Source organism: Hemitrygon akajei, chromosome 5 (genome assembly GCF_048418815.1).
Source record: "Hemitrygon akajei chromosome 5, sHemAka1.3, whole genome shotgun sequence".
Lineage (NCBI taxonomy): Eukaryota > Metazoa > Chordata > Chondrichthyes > Myliobatiformes > Dasyatidae > Hemitrygon > Hemitrygon akajei.
The window spans coordinates 17,751,534-17,772,296 of record NC_133128.1 but is presented as its reverse complement, the minus strand read 5'-3'; the positions used below and the strand labels follow the sequence as shown (position 1 = coordinate 17,772,296).

Sequence of the window (20,763 nt, the reverse complement as noted above, 5' to 3'; positions counted from 1 at the left end):
AAAGGTGGGGGGGAGGGAGGGCAGAGAAAAACACCAGGCGATGGGTGAAATTTGGAGGGGGGGCGTTTCATTCTAGAACAAAGGAGATGTCCTTTTTCAAAGAAATAGGCTTCCCTTCATCCACATCAATGCTGCCCTCAACCACATTTCTTCCATTTCACGCATATCTGCTCTTACCCCGTCCTCCCGCACGCTACCAGGATAATTCTCATAATTCTCCAGCATCTGCAGATATTCTCCTTTGTGATTTGTTCACTACAGTAATATTTTTGGAGCTAATGTTATCATATAAAGGAGATTGTGCAAGCAGCTTGGATACTTTTTTTTGCTAAGTTTGTAGATGGAAATGAATACAATCTTGCATTGAAGGACAGAAGTGAGATGGAGCGATAGTTTCATGTGTGTTTTCATGTCAAATAGAGTGAGAAGGCCTTTAGTGCAGAAAGACAAATCAGCTAATAAGACCATAAGACATAGGAGCATAATTAGACCATCTGGCCATCAAGTCTGCTCCACCATTCAGTCATGGCTGATCCTTTTTTCCCCCCTCAGTTCCACTGCTCAGCCTTCTCCCCGTAACCTTTGTTGCTGTGTTTAATCAAGAACTGATAAGGCTCTGCTTCAAATAAACCAAATTACCTAGTCTTCACAGCCGCCTGTAGTAGTAAGTTCCACAAGGAAATTTCTCTGCATCTCTGTTTTAAGTGGATGCCACTCTATCCTGAGGCTGTGCCCTCTTGTCCTAGACACCCCCACCATAGGAAAACATCCTTTCCACATCTGCTCTGTTTAGGCCTTTCAACGTTCGAAAGATTTCAGTGAGATTGCTCCCCCCCACCCCCCATCATTCTAAATTCCAGTGAGTACAGACCCAGAGCCATCAAACGTTGCTCATGTGATAACCCTTTCATTGCTGGAAATCATCCTTGTGAACCTCCTCTGAACCCACTCTAATGCTAGTACATTGCTTCTTAGATGAGGAGCCCAAAACTGTTCACAGTAGTGTTAACAGCTGTTTTATCAGCTGCAAGCATTAGAAGTGATATTAGGGATGAAGATTTAATGTTTTGGTTAAGAAACTGAAATGGGATATAAGAAGAACTTGTTATGCAATAATGGCCTCAACTTGTTCCCAGTGAACATGCTGGAAGCAGAGATGACCAATAACTTGTGGAGGAAATAGGCTGGCACTTGAGGGACTATGGAACATGGAACAATATGGGGCCCTTTGGCCCACAATGTTGTGCCAACCCATATAAAACTACTCCACAATCATTCCTACCCTTCCTTCTTACACAGCATATAGCTGGAGCCCTCAGTCCATGAATTTCTGAGTCTGCTGGGGAAGTTGAAGGCCCAGTGTCTGTGAACCCATGAGTCAACTAGAGGCCAGAGGGTTCCTGGGCAGGGTTAGAGGACTGTGCATGCATGGGTTGGTGGGAGGGTGATACAAGACTTGTTTTGCTGGTGTTACATGTTGTTTGGTACTTTTCATTTTGTGTTCTGTTATTCTGCTGAGCATGGTGAGCTTGCTACGTTGGTGCTAAAATGAAATGAAATGAACTTGTGGGCTGCCCCATCACCTCCTTGGGAAATAATGCATTTCATTGTATGTTTTGATGTACATGTGATTAAATAAATCTGAATCCGAACCCTCCGTCTTTCTTTCATCCATGTGCCATATTTCTGCTCAAGTTTGCTCCACTCGCCTTGACTGGATGTGTTCTGGATTTGACCACTGGTATACTGGGAAGAAGATGTCCATTCAATCTATATTTCTCATAACCTTATGCACCATTATATTAAGTTGCCTCTCATCCTTCACTCCAAGTAGAAAATCCATAGCACAATCAACCTTTCCTCATGAGACACGTTTTCTATTCCAAGCACCATTCTGGTAAATTTCCTCTGCACCCTCTCTAAAGCTTCCACATCCTTCCTATAATGAGGTGACCAGAACTGAACACAATCTAACCTGAGTCTTATAGATCTGCAACTTTTCATTAATCAAGGCCTTCTCATATTTCTTAATAGTTACCTTATAAACCCTCAACAGTCCTGTCTGATCCTTGTTTCCTACCCATTTACCCCACAAGCCCCATCCCCTAAATTTATTTTCTACTGTTGGCCCAGATTAAAAGTCGTTTTTTTTTCAATCTGAACTTAAAGGAACATACCTCAAGCCTATTCAGTCATTAGGTTGGTTTGGCAATGTCAAACACTTGTGTCTTTAACTCTGCTCAGCCAAAAGTACATAGGTAAAATTCTTTAAGAGCAGCAAAACCTCCAAATTCCTGTACTACAATCTCCTCAAATCATTTTTCTTCCGGAGCTCACCACCCAGAGACTCATTTCATTGCCTCCTCAATTGTTTGATTCAGGCCTCCTTTGCGAGGCAGTAGCCTTTTTGCTGTTTTTCATTGTTCTTCTCACTCAGGTTAGTTCCAGAAAAATGGAGTTAGAAACAAAAATTAAATAAATTCTGTGTTCATTGTTGCATAACACATTGGTTCCATTTCCCTGCTTTGTCCCCATAGCTTTAAAATTGTGAGTGGGGAATCTAAAACTTTGACAAACTTCTATAGATGTGTTGTGAGGAATATATTGACTGGTTGTGTCAGAGCCTATTATGGAAACAACAAAGCCCTTGAATGGAAAATCCTACAAAAAGTAGTGGCTATGACCCAGTCCATCACGGGTAAAGTCCTCTCCACCATAAAGCACTATTCATGTAATGTTATTGCAGAAAATCAGCATCCATAATCAGGGACCCCTCACCACCCAGGACATGCTCTCTTCCCACTGCTGCTTTCAAGAAAACGCACAGGAGCCTCAGGACTCACACCACCAGGTTCAGGAATAGTTATTATCCCTCAACCATCAGGCTCTTGAACCAAAGTGGAACTCAGTCACTTGTCCCACCATTGAAATGTTTCCGCAACCAATCGACTCACTTTTAAGGACCCTTCATTTCATGTTCTTGACATTTATTTATTAATTGCTTATTTATTTATTTTTGCATTTGCACAGTCTGTATGTTTTGCACGCTGGTTAAGCATCCAAGTTGGTGTGGTCTTTCATTGATTCTATTGTGGTTATTATTCTATTATGGATTTATTGAGTTTGCCTGCTAGAAAATGAATCTCAGGGTTGTATATGGTGTCATGTGTACTTTGATAATAAATTTACTTTGAATTTTGAAAGGGTCTAGATGAGGGAGAATTTTTTTAGGTGTGTCCGGAAGGATTCTTGACCCAGTATGTAGGTAGGCCGATTAGAGGAGAGGCCATAATGGATCTAGTACCAGGCAATGAGCCTAGTTGGGCGCCAGACCTCTCTGGGTGAACATTTCGGAGAAGCGACCACAGCCAGTGGTGCATAGCTGATGGAGATTAAAACTCTGGTTCTTTGACTGCGATTGAATCTAGTAGGACAATTGTGTAGAGTGAGGTCAGCCTTTAGTGAAGTCTGCATACCCACTCCCCTCCCCCCAACATTTGTGGTGTGAGTTCCAGCATCACTTTTTCTTTCCTTCCTTTATTTTTTCTCTATGATACAAATCCCGCAAATAGTGAACCAGCTGTATGATAAGCCTATTGGGTTTGACGTTGTCTTCAGGTACTGTGAAGTGAAATGAAAATATTCGTTCCCTTTGATTCTGATATTTTTCCTTTCTGCATAATTCAATCTTAAAAACCTAATATTAAAATAATTAAGTGATTTCACAAGCACTTGAGCTACTGAGATCCAGAGAGAAGTTTTGATCTAATCTGGCAGTGTATTTATTAAAGTGCTTACAGATGATATTGAAAATGTGTCTTGCATTTGCTCATAATAATGTTGCTTCATAACTACCGGATTTTCCGTTTTCAAATTTACAGCGTCAGCAAAGTTTTGCTTTTGAATTGTTGCTTCCCTGTTCAGCTACTTTGTCTAAAGATGATTAAATGTATTCAGTTTATGAAGAACATACAATTCTAAAATATATAGCAATTGCAAATTTTCAACCATTTTGTACATGCATCTCTAAATTATTTCATTAAAATTTATCTTCCTTTTCCTCCATTCTGTGTGGTTTATACGATATACTTCAGTAATTTGTATCAAGCTGTGATATGTCACAAATGCTGAGTATTTGTTTAAAGTTCCTATAAATGCTTTTTTTTTTACATGGAGTATCATCTATTGGTTCTGTAAATTATGGTAGACATCAGTAGTGTGCTGATTAGAAAAAATTAAACTCTATAAATTGAAGTCGATGTTTTGGGCCAAGACCCCTCATCGGGACTTGATGAGGGGCCTCTGCCTGAAAAGTTGGCTCTATATTCTTTCCCGCAGAGTTCCTCCAGCATTTTGTGTGTGTGTGTTACTCTGGATTTCCAGCATCTACACAGCATCTGAAACTCGAGGAAATTTGCAGATGCTGGAAATCCAAAACAATGCACACAAAATGCTGGAGAAACTTAGCAGGCCAGGCAGCATCTGTGGAAGAGAGTAAACAGTTGATCTTTCGGGCTGAGATCCTGCTTCAGGCCTGAGACAGAAAGGGGAGATGCCTGATGTCTTTCCCTTCTATTTGCAGAATCTCTTGTGTTTAGAAAATTGTTCCTTGCTACACTAAATGACGACTTGTAGAACTAGAGTGTTTTAAAGTGAATTGTTAAGTTTTGTACTGATAATGCTTTAACTTTAATGGTCATTTTTCACTGTCACATGCTATGTTGGTTAGCATTTTTCAACTGAGGTTGTTGCTAAATTATGATCCCTCTAGTGGGGACCAGCAATACAACACTACATGTTTAACACTTACTGCTTTGTTGAATGAAAGCTCTGATATATGACATGACTATATGTCGACCGACTGGCTTGAGATTCAGTAGCCTATGTGTTCAATTATTGAGGATTTGAATTTTGGTCGTGGTGGTCTCCTTGGAGCTGTGAGAATTGTGCTAGTGGGATTTTCTCAAATTTACTAATTATATTAAGTTGCTTTAGCCAGGAAAATTGATAGCTAAAAAAGCGTTTTGTCAGAATTCCTCATCATTGTTTCTTCGTTGGAATGCATGATATATCAAGGGGGAATAAATTTCAAGTACTGTTCTTTTGTCAAAGGGCATATCATTCCAGATTTAGTTTGGAATTATTAATTTCCCTTTGATTATGTCTGATATCTTTTTTTCAGTTGACTGAGTAACTAGTTTTTTACAACTTGAATTTTATGTTGTATTTGCTGCTACTTTGTTATTCATGTTTTCTTTAACAATGTTTGTTGACCCTAATTTGTTCCTTTTTTAGTCTTTCTTTGAAAGACTGAACCTTATTATTTCTTCCTTTCTTGCTCCACAAAATGCAAGGATGAGCTTGATGGTTTTATCTAGTAATTTCATTGGATCTACTATGTTCCAGCAATTGCTTGCCTGTAAGACCCTTTTATGTTACTTCAGAGGTAGTTTTGTATTACCGGTAGATCTTTCTTGGAACTGAGACTCAACGGCTCCCTTTTGGGAGGTGACCTGATAGAGCTGTATAAGGTGATGAGAGGTATTGATCGTGTGGATAGTCAGAGGCTTTTTCCCAGGGGTGAAATGGCTCATGAGGGGGCATAGTTTTAAGGTGCTTGGATGTCAGGGGTAAGTTTGCAGTGGTGGAAACGGATACAATAGGGTCTTTTAAGAGCCTCTTGGGATAGGTACATAGCTCTCTATTTTTCTAACTCTATGTGCTAGGGAAATTCTAGGCAGTTTCTAGAATAGGTTACATGGTTGGTACAATATTTTGGGCTGAAAGGCCTGTAATGTGCTGTAGATTTCTATGTTCTTTGCAACTGGGTCTTTGACTTTGTAACGGACAGGCTGCAGTAAAGATGGGCAGCAACACCTCTGCCATGATTATTCTCAACACTACTACCCCACAGGGTTCCTTCCATAACACCTTAAGACATAGCAGAATTATGCCATTCAGCCCATTGAGTCTGCTGCACCATTCAATCATGACTTATTTATTATCCTTCTCAACCCCATTCTTCTGCTTTCTCCCCATAACCTTTGATGCCCTTACATATCAAGAGACGATCAGCTACTGCTTTATACCCAATGATATAGCCTCCACAGGCATCTGTGGCAATGAACTCCACAGATTCACCACCCTCTGGCTAAAGCAATTCTTCCTCATCTCTGTTCTAAAGAGTCGTGCTGTATTCTGAGAGTATGCCCTCTGGTCCTAGACTCCCCTTACTACATCCACTCTATCTAACCCTTTCAGTATTTGAGAGGTTGCAATGAGATACAGCACGCCCCCCCCCCCCCCCCCCCCATTTCTTCTAAACTTCAAAAACAGGTGCAGAGCCATCTACTATTCCTTATACATGTATCCTTTTATTCCTGGAATCATTCTCGTGGACCTTTTTTGAAACCTCTCCCATGCCAGCACATCTTTTAGATACAGGGCCTTAAACTGCTCACAATACTCCAAGTGCATCTGAGCAATGCCTTATAATGTCTCAGCATTACATCCTTGCTCTTGTATTCTAGTCCTCTTGAAATGAATGGTAACAATGCATTTACCTTCCTTACCACCAAATTAACCTGCAAGTTAACCTTTGGGAATCCTGCATGATGACTCCCAAGACCGATTACGTCTTTGATTTCTGAATTTGTTTCCTGTATAGAAAATAGTCTATTCCTTTTAGCAAAGTGCATAACTATATATTTCCCTTCACTATATTCTATCTGCCACTACTTTGCCCATTCTAATTTGTTCTAGTTCCTTCTGCAGACTCCCTGCTTCCTCAACGTTACCCGTTCCCTCCACATATATTTGTATCATTGGCAAACTTAGCCATAAAGCCATTGTCAATTCCATCACCTGGGGGCTAAGCACTTGGCCTTGTAGTGCATGTGTGCTGATGGTGATTGTGGAGATGTTGCCATTCTGAACAGACGGGTCTGCAAGTGAGGAAGTCAAGGATCCAGTTGCACAAGGAGGTACTGACATCAGCCTTTCCCTTAAAGTTAGCAAAACAAAAGGGCTGGTCGTTGCCTTCCAGAAAGAGGGTGGTGCACATGCTCCTGTTTATATCAATGGCATTAAGGATGAGAAGGTTGAGAACTTCAGGTTACTAAGAATGAACATCACCAATAGCCTGTACTGGTCCAACTATACATATGTCACAGTCAAGAAAACTCTTCAGCGTCTCTACTTTCAGAGGAAGCTAAAGAAATTTGGCATGACACCTTTGACTTTTAACCAATTTTTATTGGCATATCATAGAATACCTCCTACCCAGATGCATCATGGCTTGGTATGGTAACTGCAGAGTTGTGAACTACAGCTCAGAATATCATGATCATTTTTCTCAATAAATAAATGAACAAGTATAATTTTTGTGTTATTTATTTATTTAGTTGGTTTCTCACTATCTATTTTTAGGACTTGCTTTTGAAGATCTGATCACACTTCAGGACATATTTATACAGAAATAGAGAAAATTCTACAGGGTTCACCAACTTTTTAGTACCACTGTACTTGCATTGCACTTACTATATTAGTTACCCTTATGCATTGTTATTGTACTTTGCACTGTTAACTTTGTACTATCTCAATTGACTATTGATGGTGGTCAAGGCAAACTTTTCACTGACTCAGTATGTGACAATAATAAGCAAATTTATAATGACATTTTCAAAGCGCTGAATAAGTTTCATTGGCTGTTGTTTTCAGTTCTCCCTTATCAACCTATCAATTTTGATAGTTTACATTCATCCTTTTGAGTGACATACAAATTCCAGATAAATATAAAATAGAATATAACACGCTGTAAGACGTCACTGCTGATGTTCTTACTGCTAAGGTAATGGTTTCTCTGCAGCAGCAATGTTTGGGTTATGACTAGAGATAACGGGACATGTTAGCCAATGAGCGGGATGTTCTCTCTTGTGTGTCTGGAAGCAGCAATTTTGTGGTCTTATTTGGAGAGATGAGGAGAGAAGTTGCAAATGGAGAGAGTTGGTAAACCACCAGATATAGTGGACTTGATGTGAGGGTCCGAAGGTAAGTGACAATCGGAGGAGGTCAATGGTGGACAAACGACCGTATCAGTGAGCTCCAATGTTTGTGCATTAGACTGTTTCATAAGAATGGGCCCTTTTTTTTTGTTTCTTTACTAACCATACAGTCAAATTAAGGATTATGAAGCTCAATTGTTTAATTGCATATTGTGTACTGTTTGTTATTTCGTGGTACTGACTTGTAACAGGGGACATATCAAGCAGCAACCACCCAAACGAGATTTCTTAAGTTTGGCCGGGCTGGGGGTTATCATCGCCTATATTAAGTTGCTAGCCAAAACGAGAGTTATAAGAATTTGCCTTTTAAATTTTTGATGTCATTTTCACCCCTGTAATGGAGAAGACCGCTGATAAAGCTGGTGTACTCAATTTAATTTAAAATCTTCGTTACTCAAATAGTGTACTTGAAATGGTTGTTTCATTTTTTAAAAATAACTGCAATTCAGGTAAATTGTTTTTTTAAATAGTCATTTTTTCAGTAGAATATACTGTATAGATTTGTACAATGAAGGGATATGGTCTCCTTGATTTCTTCTCTATCTGACTGTTTTGGCTGCATTAATCCAATTTTTTTACTCAAAATCAGAATCAGATTTAATATCACTTGTGTTTGTCATGAAATTTGTTGTTTTGCAGCAGCAGTACAGTGAAATAAGTAAACTATAACTTGCGATAAGAACTGTATATCAAAAATTAAATAATGCAAAAAGAGAGCAAAACAGTGAGTTAGTGTTCATGAGTTGGTTCATTGTCCGTTTGGAAATCTGATGGTGCTGCTGACCCCAGATTAAATTTTGAGGTAAACGCTGAGGTAATGCTCGTCTGTTTCACTGTAAATACTTTAACAATGTGGAATACTTTAATACATTGACAGGCTGCGACAAATCATCCTTATTGGGTTTAAAACTTAATTGACACATGGAGTGGCTTGCAATCAACTACCTTTATGACTGGTAGAATATCTTGCCTGTAATTATCTTAAATGGGGAAGACGATAATGATGGATGGCAATATAGCATAGCCATGTATTTATTTGGGTGGTTGAAAAAGAGGATCAGTGGTTTCAGGAGGAAGTAGATGAGTATATTAAAATGGGATAGGATGAGTGTGGAAACTTGGCACTTATTTTACAATAATTGTTTTGGGAGATTTTTTCTGCAATTTTAGGGGGTTATTTTTAACAAAATTGTAAATTTTGATTCACTACAGGAAAAATGGGGCAATAAATGAAACTACCCTTGAAAGCAAAAGTGCCCTTGATCACTTTTATGCTTTCTCATTTTGATAATTTTGCATTGGTTGTTGGAAAATTTCTGAGGTAGCCCATCTGATTGCAGAGCTGTGCTGTTGGAATCAGCGAACCTTTGTCCCAGCTTTTCAGTTTCACGGCAGACTCCTTGTGCATTTATATACCTTATGAAGTTAGTATTTTGGCTGATATTAACTGGGAATTCAATTCATCATATATGCAAGTGTATCCTCAATTTGAAATTGACTTTCACAGTGACCTATTCATTTTTACGCCGACTGCTCTTACTTTTTGTTGTGATTTTTGAAACTCCAATCCACTCTCCCAAGACATTCAAGGTTTCTGATTTAATTCAGTGACTTTGCCAGTAGCAATTTTAGACAGTAAATTAAAAGTTACTGTTATCTCTTCCCTCAGCTTCAGGGTATTCACTTCATATCTCACAAGACCATGGCTTAGATTACAAACTCCAGAGCTTCTCAAAGGCCTTTACTGTTCCTGTCTCAAATACATTAACATTGAGCAGTTCACACAGAAGATTGTGGAATGATGAGTTAGTAAAATGGAAGTAATGGAATTGCTCTTGTCATTTACCTGAATATATCGATAGATGCTGTCATGCATATTTGAGAGATTCATACTGATGAGAAAGGATGTATCTTTGGGCTAGAATTGAAGTTTTTTTTGGCTGCATGGGATTGTATCACAGCATGGAAGCTGGTCACCTTGTTCGATTTGGCCATGTTGATTATTCACATGGGTAGTCAGTGAAAACCCATGCTTCTGATCTCCCTTAATTGCTTAAGCGTAAAATAACTAGATTTTTCTGGAAAATAACTCTGCCGTGACCTTTCAGTGTTAACATTCATTTTGTTTTGGAGCCTTTACTCACTGTAAGTGGCTTGTTGAATTTGTAAGAATCTAACCCTTCCATCTTCTAGCAGGAAATATATTTTTTAATTCAACTAAGTTTATGTCATAAGTTTTGATGCCTCATTACAGATGTATTTTTGAAATCTTTAAACTTATCAGAAATAGGAAATAGTTCTACGCCCCTTGGTTCAGTCCCTTCCCACCTACATCTGCGACACTTCTCATGCTCTTGATCTCCTCAGTAACTTTCAGTTCTCTGGCTCTGACCGCCTCATCTTCACCATGGAGGTTCTGTCCCTATACACCTCTGTCCTGCCATCAAGAAGGCCTCAAAGCTCTGTTTCTTTTTAACTAAAAGAACCATCCAGTTCCCCTCTACCACCACCTGCCTCTGTCTGGCAGAACTGGTCCTCACCCTCAACAATTTTTCCTTTGTCTCCTCCCATTTTCTACAGACTTGAGGATAGGACTCAGTTATGCCTGCCTCATTGTTGGCTACATAGAACAGTCTGTGCTCCAAAACTTCCCTGGTAATATTCTCCAACTCTTCCTCTGCTACATTGATGACTGCATTGGTGTTGCTTCTTGAACCCATGCTAAGCTTGTCAATTTCATCAATTTTGTTTTTACCTTCCACCCTGCCCTAAATTTGCTTGGCCCATTTTTTGATACCTCCCTCTCCTTTCTCGATCTTCCTGTTATCTTGACTTCCAATGGCCTCTACGTTGGTAAGACCCATCGTAAATTGGGGGAGCGCTTTGTAGAGTCTCCCAAAAGTGGGATATACCAGTGGCTAAACATTTTAATTCTGATTCCACTCTAGTTCTGACATGATGATCCATGGTCGCCTCTTGTGCCACAATGAGACAACCTCGACGTGAAGGAGCAACACCTTACATTCGTCTGGTAGCCACCAACCTGATGGGATAAATATTGATTTCTCCTTCCAGTTCAAAAATAACTCCCTCCTCTTCCCCTTTTCTACTCTCTACTCTGGCCTCTTGCCTCTCTTCACTTGCCTTTCTCTTCCCCCTTGGTCCCCTCCTCCTTCCCTTTCTCCTATGGTCCACTCTCCTCTCCTCTCTCCTATGAGATTCCTTCTCCAGCCCTTTACCTTTCCCACCCCACTTGGCTTCACCTATCAGCTTCCAGCTAGCCTCCTTCCCCATCCTCCCACCTTTTTATTCTGGCATCTTCCATATTCCTTTACAGAACTGAAGAAGGGTCTCAGACTGAAACATTGACTGTTTATTTATTTCCATAGATGCTGCCTGACATGAGTTCCTCCTGTATTTTGTGTGTGTAGCTGTTGCCTTCTGTTGAAAGTTGCAATGATGTTCTTAGTACTCATTGGAAAATATTTTTATCCTCTGCCCTCTTTTAACAGATATTTAATAAATTGCTACATATATGCAACATTTGTATAGATTGTTGGGCTCTATTTTTTTCATCCATTTAATTTGAGAGGGAGATGGAGATTGACCGGTTATTGATTAGTGAGGGTATCAACGGTTATGGGAATAGGCTGGAGAAAGGGATTGATGGGGATAATGGATCAGCTATGATAGAATGGTGAAGCAGACTCAAAAGACTGAATGGTCTATTTCTGCCCCTGTGTCTTATATGGAACATACACAAAATGCTGGAGGAACTCAGCAGGCCAGACAGCATCTGTGGAGAGGAATAAACATGTGACATTTCAGGCTGAGACTCTTGGAAAGTAGGTGGGGGGGGGGGGGAAAGAAACCAGAATAAGGATGTAGGGGGAGGGAAGGAGTACAATCTGGCAGGTGAGGGGGAAGGGGAGATGAATAAGAGGCTGGGAGGGGATATGTGTACAGTCGGCCCTCCTTATCCGCGGGGGATTGGTTTCGGAGCCCCCCACAGATGCCAAAAAACGCAGATGCTCAAGTCCCTTATTTAACCTGACCAGTGCAGTGGTCTTTAGGACCCAGCGGAACACTGGACCTTATTTAACCTGTTTCAGTGCGGTGGACTTTAGGAGTAGGTGCAGCTCTGAATCCGCAGTGTTTCTGTTCACAAAAATAATCACAATCACGATTGAAAATAAAGTAGAAGTAATAAAGTGATCGGAAAGAGGTGAAACACCTTCGTTCATTGGAAAAGCGTTAGGCTACAGTTGGTCAACGATTGGAACAATTTTAATGGAGCATGTAAAAGGCCCTGCCCCGATGAAAGCTACAATTATTACTAAGCAATGCAGTGGTTTAATTATTGAAATACATATATTTCTTTAGTGTTTTATATGCATAGAAAGGTAAAATATATATATAATAAGACAAACGTTTGACTAACTGACGCTAAATAATACCGGATGTACCTGTTCCGACTTCAAATCCAACTTAAAGATGGACTCAGGAACGGAACTTGTTCATAACCTGGGGACTGCCTGTAAATCATTTCTAGATTACTTATAGTACCTAATACAATGTAAATGTATGTAAATAGTTGTTCTACTGTATTGTTTAGGGAATAATGACAAAAAATAGTCTGTACATGTTCAAATAACGAGTGCTGGAGAGAGAACTTCTGGGTTTTCCTGATCCGTGGTTGGTTGAATCCGCGCATGTGGAACCCGTGGATAAGGAGGGCCGACTGTAATTTGTAATCTCAAGACATTAAACTAACAATAGAAGGAAAGCAAAGATCCGAAATGTGAATCTTAGTTTGTTCTTTAATTTAGCGAGACACACAGGTATCATGAGTCATGTCTTGATGTATGCAATTCACTATTTATACATAAATCCCATAATGAATTAAACAAAGAATGCTTAATCAACAACATATTTACAAGATTACTCAAATATTACTGAAATATTAAATACACAACAATGTAGAAGAGGTAAAGGGCTGAAGAAGAAGGACTCTGATAAGAGAGGATAGTGGGCCATGAAAGAATGGGAAGGAGGAGATGCACCAGGGAAGGTGATTGGCAGGTGAGGAGAAGGGATAAGAAGTGAGCAAGAATGGGAAATAGAAAAAGAGGGAAGGGGGAGGCGGGAGAAAATACCGGAAGTTAGGGATACTGATGTTCATGCCATCAGGTGTTGCTCCTCTAACCCGAGTGTGGCCTCATCGTGGCAGTCAGGGAGGCCATGGACTGACATTGTCCGAATGGGAAGTCAAACTTAAATAGATGGCCACCAGGAAATGTGTATTTTGTGGCAGACAGAGTAGCAAAGATGCTTGAAGTTTCAGGCAGAGACTAATCTCTGCATGAAACTTTAATTGTATAGATCTGTACAATCTATAGATGCTGTATGAACTTTTGAGCTCCTCCAGGTGTGTCTGTCTGTCTGAAGATTTTCAGCATATGCAGAATTTCTTGTGTTTATGACATCTTTTTGGAGCCACTTGTTAAACTTGGTTAAGCTGTCATATTTGTAAGCAGTTTATCTGGCATTTCCTTGACAAGTCAACATTGGAAGCATCACCAGATCAAAAGTATTATTTCTCCAGTATGAACCATATAATGTATGGTAATGAATAACTGAGATGACCCAAGTCATTCATATCCTTTCAGCAGGATATATTTCCTCTTAGTATTACTGAAAATCTGTGGGAAACCAGATGTGTATACTTAAGCAGAAAAAGATCATATGGGGTCTGTTCAGCTATGTATTAAATCATCCTTAACCTGATTTTCTGGAATGCAGTAATGCTAACCACTGTGATCATTTGTCTGGATAAACTATTCCAACATTATTGCAAGTGACAAAGATACCTTAAACACAACAGATTCTGCAGATGCTGGAAATCCAGAGCAGTGCACATAAAATGCTGAAGGAACTTGGCAGTAATGGAAGTAAATGAACAGTCAATGTTTAGGGCGGAGACCCTTCATCAGAAACCTCAGTCTAGGGTCTGGTCTGAAATGCCAACTGTTTAATCCTCTCCATAGATGCTGTTGGATGTAAGCTATCTTACATCCTTTGTTGTCCTCAGTCATGGGAAGTCATTATTGCCAAGATATCCTGCCCTGACTTAATTTTGTTACAGAAGCTTCAATTGGCTAAAGTAGTCTTTATTTTAACCATCAGTAACTGCCATTTATTTATCCTGTAACTCTCTGTACCCTTTGTTTTAAATGTCATTACTGACAGGACTATGCAGGTTATGTCAAATGAAAAGTAGTATTGATCTGTGTAAATTCAGTATTATGCTTTGCATATTCTAAGGTCACATTTTAGCCTTCTACTCCTATGCATTTGATTTTGGAAATTTGTTCCCCCCGAATGTTGAACTTTGCTTTATACTGTTGGCACAGACAATTACCTTCCAGTACATTAACCTAGTCTTGTCTTGCTTTTGTTTGCTACTTCTCTGCTAGACTTGCTACATGAATCTCATCACTCTACACTTGACTGAAACTTCTCCTTTCTCTAAAACTTGAGCTTGTCAGGAAATTTGCATCTCACGTTATTTGACAATGTGAATAATACCTACTGTATTTCAGGACAAGATCAGACTGGTGCACAACTATGTCTACATTTGTTCAAGTTCAAGTTTATTATCATTCAACTATACATATGTATACAACTAAACAGAAGACTGTTCCTTTGGGACCAAGGTGCAAAACGTAGTACATGTTTCACAGTACATAAAATAATGTTAATATAGTAATATTAACATAAAAAATTTCTGATGTGCAAGTTTCTATAAAATGCATATATGACATAGAGTTAAATATACAGCATAAAATGCTACTGGTGCTGTCATAAGTAATGTGTACTGGGTGGAGGCAGGGTGTTCGGAAGTTTCAGCCTGGGTATGAAGCTGTTACCCAGCCTAACAGTTATGGAGCATTCATCAAAATGTTTTAATTAGCTTTATTTATGACTAGAAATCATGTTAAATTCCCTTTTGTAACCAAATGTGGAAGGATTCCAGTTAAACAAGATCACTTTCTTTCTGCCCCACCCCAACAACAAAATGGGTGAATTGCACTCTTAGTTTTGTTCTGCTTTTTGTTACAGTACTATTGTTCATCCTCTAATTAACTAAGGATCACTGCCAGAATGACTAATTTCAGTGCTTGTTTCCTTCACTGCCTTTTCTCTGAGCAGCTATCTGTTCCTGTCAACTTCTGCTCTTTTTAATCAATCTTGTCACAGCTTCCTTATCAGTAATGGTATAATCCTGCAACTGAGTTTCCTGGGAATTCAATTTCTGGAAGAGTAGTTGGTTTCTTGATGCAAGGAAAGTCTTCCAATTATCATCTATTTTCAGGCATGTGATACTATATCCTATTTTGTACTTGTTTTCAAAATTAATTTGACACTAATCTTGTATGTACTCAGAAAAGCCTACTTGTCAAATAAAATGTTAACACATTACTAATTTCTTTGTTTTCTTTGTTAACTAGCTTTTAAACAATTATATTTCCTTTGTCATAAATTTAGAAAATCTAAGGAGGGGATTAAATAGTTGACATTTTGGGGCTGAGACTCTTCTTGGCCTGGAGTGTCAACTGTTTATTCCCCTTCATGGATGCTGTCTGACCTGCTGAGTTCCTCCAGCATTTCGTATGTGTTGCTCTGGACTGCCAGCATCTGCAGAATATCCTGTGTTTAGAAAATCTAACCTTTAATTCACAGTAGGTTTGTTATACTGGATGGCCCAGAATTTTTTTTCCCTCATTGACCCAGGCTGAGTGTTCTGTATAGTTATTTCAAAATGGTGTTCAATGCCAAGGTCATAAGCAGGCCAGACTCTGAAAGGATAACAGATTTCCTTTCCTGAAGGTCATACATGGAAAGTGTTTCATGATTATCATTGCTAATACCAGCTCCAGATTTTATTTAATTAATGGAGTTGAAATCCCCAGCTGTTGCAGATACTGCTGCTTCTAAATTAATTAACCCTGGCCTCTGAATGCTTTTCTAGTAATTTAGCCACTATCCCCATGTAAATCCACTAGTAATCTTTGCTCCAAACTCCCCCCCCACCTTTTTATTCTATCGTTACCTTTTATTATTGCAGATGCCCTCTATTATTCACATTTCTTCACCCAGTGCTATAAATTTGATCTTTGTATTAATCTATAAGATGTAGGAACAGAATTGGGTCTTTTAGCCCACTAAATCTACTCTACCATTCCATCATGGCTGATCCCAAACCCTTTCTCCTTCCTTCTCCCTGTAACTTTTGATGCCCTTTCTAATCAAGAACTTATCAACCTGTGCTTTAAATATACCCAAAAACTTGGCCTCTAACTGTCTGCTGCAATGATTTTCACAGATTCATCACCCTCTAAAGAAATTCCTCCTCATCTCTGTTCTGTATGGATGACACTCTATTCTGAGGCTGTGTCCTCTGATCCTAGACTCACCCATTATAGGAAGCCCCTTCTCCATGTTCACTTTATCTCGGCCTTTCAATTTTTGAAAGGTTCCAACGTGATTGCCCCTCATTCTTCTACATTCCAGAGGATACAGGCCCAGAGCCATCAAACACTTCTCATACATTACCTTTTTCATTCCCAGCATCATTCCTGTGAACCTCTTCTGGTCCCTCTGCAATACCAGCACATCTTAATGTGCATGTAAAAGCCCAGGATTTCCACAGTTCATATATGTCCTGTTACCAAATTTACATTTTGACTCTTCAGGGTATATGCTCTTGACCTGAATCTAAATATTGTGTGTGGTAATCGAAAGATTCAATGATCACAGTACAGGAGAATTGATGATCTTCATATACAATGGAGGTTGTCACATACAAGGATTGTTAATGATCTGTAAAATTTTTAAGAATGTCAAGAAAAAAATAAACAAGTGGATTGATAATGAGTGAATTTCAAGGATGGGTTAATCTTAGGATGAGCTAGCCGAGCATAAAATAAGAGAAATATTACTTTGCAGTAGTTTTCTTGATTTCAATTTATCAGCAGCAAAATTTGGAAGTTGGTTTGCTTTACTAAGCTCAGGATATCAAAGGCCAATCACAAATAAGAGAAAATCTGTGGATTCTGGAAATCCAAGCAACACACACAGAATGCAGGAGGAACTAAGCAGGCCAAGTAGCATCTATGGAAAAGAGTACAGTCAACGTTTCGGGCCAAGACTCTTAGAACCACAAGGTGATGGGTGAAACTGGGGGTCGGGGGAAGTTGAGTAAAGAGCTGGTAATTTGATTGGTGACAGAGGTACAGTGGAGGAGGCCATGGACTGGCATGTCAGACTGGGAATGGGAAGTGAATTTAAAATGGGTGGCCACTGGGGGATGTGCTTTTCCTGGCAGATGGAGCATAGGTGCTCAGTGAAGTGGTCTCCCAATCTCCCAATCCCATTTTCCCACCTCTCCACCAGGGACGGTGTTCCTCTTGTCCTCACCTACCACCCTACCTCTGCATCCAGCATATAATCCTCTGTAAATTCCGCCTTCTCCAGTGGGATCCCACCACTATCTACCATACACATACTTTCTGCTTTTGGAAGGGGATGCTCCCTGTATGACTCCTTGTCCATTCATCCCTCCCCACTGATCTCCTTCCTGGCACTTATTACCCTTATTCTTGCAAGTGGAACAAGTGTCACACCTGCCCCTACACCTCTGCCCCCACTACCATTCAGGGTCCTAAATAGTCCTTCCAGGTGAGGTGACACTTTACCTGCGAGTCTGTTGGGGTTATATACTGTATCCAGTGTGCCTGGTATGGCCTCCTTTATATCGCAGATTAGGAGACTGCTTTGCCGAGCACCTACACTCTGTCTGCCAGGAAAAGCAGGATCTCCCAGTTGGCCACCCATTTTAATTCCACTTCCCATTCCCATAACGACATGTCAGTCTATGGCCTCCTCTACTGTCGTGATAAGGCCACACTTGGGTTGGAGGAGCAACCAACCTGAAGGTATGAACATTGATCTCTCAAACTTCTGGTAATGCCTCCTCTTACCATTCCTCATTCCCATTTCCCTTTCTCGACTTATCTCCTTCCTGCCCATCACCTCCCTCTGGTGCTGCTCCTCTTCTTTCTTCCATGGCCTTTTGTCCTCTCCTATCAAATTTCCCTTTCTCCAGCCCTGTATCTCTTTCACCAATTAACCTCCCAGATTTTACATTAACCCTTTGCCCTTCCCGCCCAGTTTCACCTCTCTCTTTGTCATTTTTCCTCCCATTCCCCCACTTTTACTGTGACTCCTCATCTTTTTTTCCTGTCCTGACGAAGGTCTTGACCCATAACATTGACTGTACTCTTTTCTATAAAAGCTGCCTGGCCTGGTGAGGTCTTGAAGGCCTATCTGTTTGTTGTGAAATAAGCAGCAATGAGTTCACTCTACATCTCCAATGACATTTAAGGCCTGGCTGTTACAAACGTAATAATAAAGGCCTATGTTAAGACAATGAACTGACCAATGGTTGCTTTGGTCATGAGGTCTACATGGGGAACTGTTAGGAATACTTAATTCCACGCTCATCAATGCCGTAAACTAGTATGGGTGAGGCTCAGGAGGGCACCAGAGCATTGGCTGAAGGGACAGCATTTGGCTGTGGCTGAGGAGGAAGGGCAGAAATTGGGGCCGACTAACCCCGTTGGAAGCTGCGGTGGGTGGCAGGGAGCCACCTCTGCACTGCTCTCCCACTAGATGTACCAGGGCTAAGGGAGCAAAGCATCAATGAGCGGTGGTCCCTGGCTGAATACCCTGCAGCTGACCTAAGGGCACTGTAGGAGCTGCAGCAGAAAGTAGTGCCAAGCAGGAAACAACATCTTCCTGTAAATCTCATTGATAGGCATCTAATGAATTGGAAAACAAAAATGATATTGTATCCACAAACGGTCCCTGCCTGTTTGATTGTGCCCATACCCAACCTTTCCAATACAGCACGGCACTTAAATCAGTCAAACCTTGGCTCGTTCCTCACCCTGGGCCAAACAGATATGCCTTTTAAAAAGTATTATGATTTTTGTTTTGAATGCAGCCAAAATGTTGTCTCAATCATATAGCTAGTGCTCTGTCTGCAGCCCACTATTGATACTAGTCCACAACCATATTCAGAACATGCACAGCAACAGAAACCAGACATAACTTTTTGCAACCTATTCAGCTTTTGTGGTTGGAATTTAGGTGTTGAGCTTTAATTAAAGAAAACCACAAACCCAAATAAGTCATTTTTATTAATTTCTGGCAAGCATGCAGAAACAAACATTGTATTTTACATGTGGTCTACTTGACAACTTGCAGTGGAGTGCAGCAACAGTTTACAGTGCACTATTAGCTTGATAGAATTTTGTGTGTGGTATTTCATTTAAGCAGTAGAATGGAAACTGTTGTTTAACATTATCTTCAGACTCAGCCTCTCAACTAAAAGTTACTAATCTCTTGCAGGAATCTGCTAATGACTTGAAATAAAAGGAAGCATGGCTCAGTTTCCAACAGCTTTTGCGGGTAAGTGCTCTGTACAATACTGTTTATTAATTGCTCTTAGCTTAAATTTTACCTTCCGGGGATTTTGATATTTAGATAGCCTCAAGCCTTCGATGTAGTAGGTCAAGCAGGCAGAACAGTCATTTTCCTCCAGCTGTTACAGAAAGGTAAGATTAGAAGAATTAGACAGTAGTATTGTGCTTCTTTTAATATTAGATATCGCAGTTAAGCAGCCAGCTGTTGCTTCTCTGAGATTTAGGAAGTAAATTCCTTACCTCCTTCCCATTTTGGAAAATCTGAAACAAATGACTTCAATGTTAGTGTTTTACCCAAAGAAGCGTAGCATTATAAAAATTGCTGCAATGTATGTAACCCCCCATTCCTACATGAAGGTGTTCTAATATGGTCTCTTGCTGAGAAAGAGCATCTGACAATAACACATTTTCATCACCCAGCCTGATGTGTTACTGATACGATGAGAAATACAATTTGAAATGCATTGCTTTATTCTAGAAGATTAAAAGAAAATGGAAGATGTTTAGTTGAAATAGCTCATAAGAGTCCAATGGGATATTGTCTGAACTCCTTGTGTTCTTTTGAAACAGGGGGCCTGGATATCTGTGCCATTACAGTGGAAGAAAGAGCTAAGCATGACCAGCAGTTTCTTAGCATTAAACCAACTGGTGGAATGATTACTGGTGAGAACAAACTAAACCTATTTAAATATTGCTGGATGAAAGATGATGAATTTCTTCCCTTTCTTTCTGATTATTTCTTCCTCAACAATTTAAACTCTGCTTTTGCTACTTTTACAAGTGTTCTTAAATTGAGAAATACCGAAATCAGTGGTTCTCAACTTTTTAATGCCCTGAACCAATACCATTTTAGCAATGTGTCTAAATAAGTTTTGCAAAGGAGAGTTTGGCATTAGGCAAGTGCTTGGTGAGGGATGACTGAAGGCCTGTTTAAGGAATTGAAAGTTCAAATGTGGTTTTAGTACAGAGAACAGAATATATGTGATGCCATGACTTAAAAGATTTTGCCAATATAGTTTAAAGGATTAGAATAAGCAGAGGTCAAAATAGTAGGAAGTGTCTATTCAGTTGCTTTTGTTATATGGAAATTTCACTGGTTTGGATTTATGACTAGTATGAGAATTTTCAAGTTAAAGGCTTATACCAGTAAT

At 39.8% G+C, this 20,763-nt stretch overlaps 1 protein-coding gene across 4 annotated transcripts in view; it reads left to right on the top strand.

The window, feature by feature from the left end:
• The window catches only part of itsn1 (intersectin 1 (SH3 domain protein)), a 233,172-nt gene that overhangs the window by 33,677 nt on the left and 178,732 nt on the right, over positions 1-20,763 (top strand). For all 4 annotated transcript variants that reach the window (XM_073044892.1, XM_073044891.1, XM_073044890.1 and 1 more), the window contains exons 2-3: positions 19,539-19,598; positions 20,183-20,275. In XM_073044892.1, coding sequence (XP_072900993.1) covers positions 19,571-19,598; positions 20,183-20,275 — 121 coding nt within the window. In that variant the 5' untranslated portion in view covers positions 19,539-19,570. The remainder of the gene's footprint in view (positions 1-19,538; positions 19,599-20,182; positions 20,276-20,763) is intronic.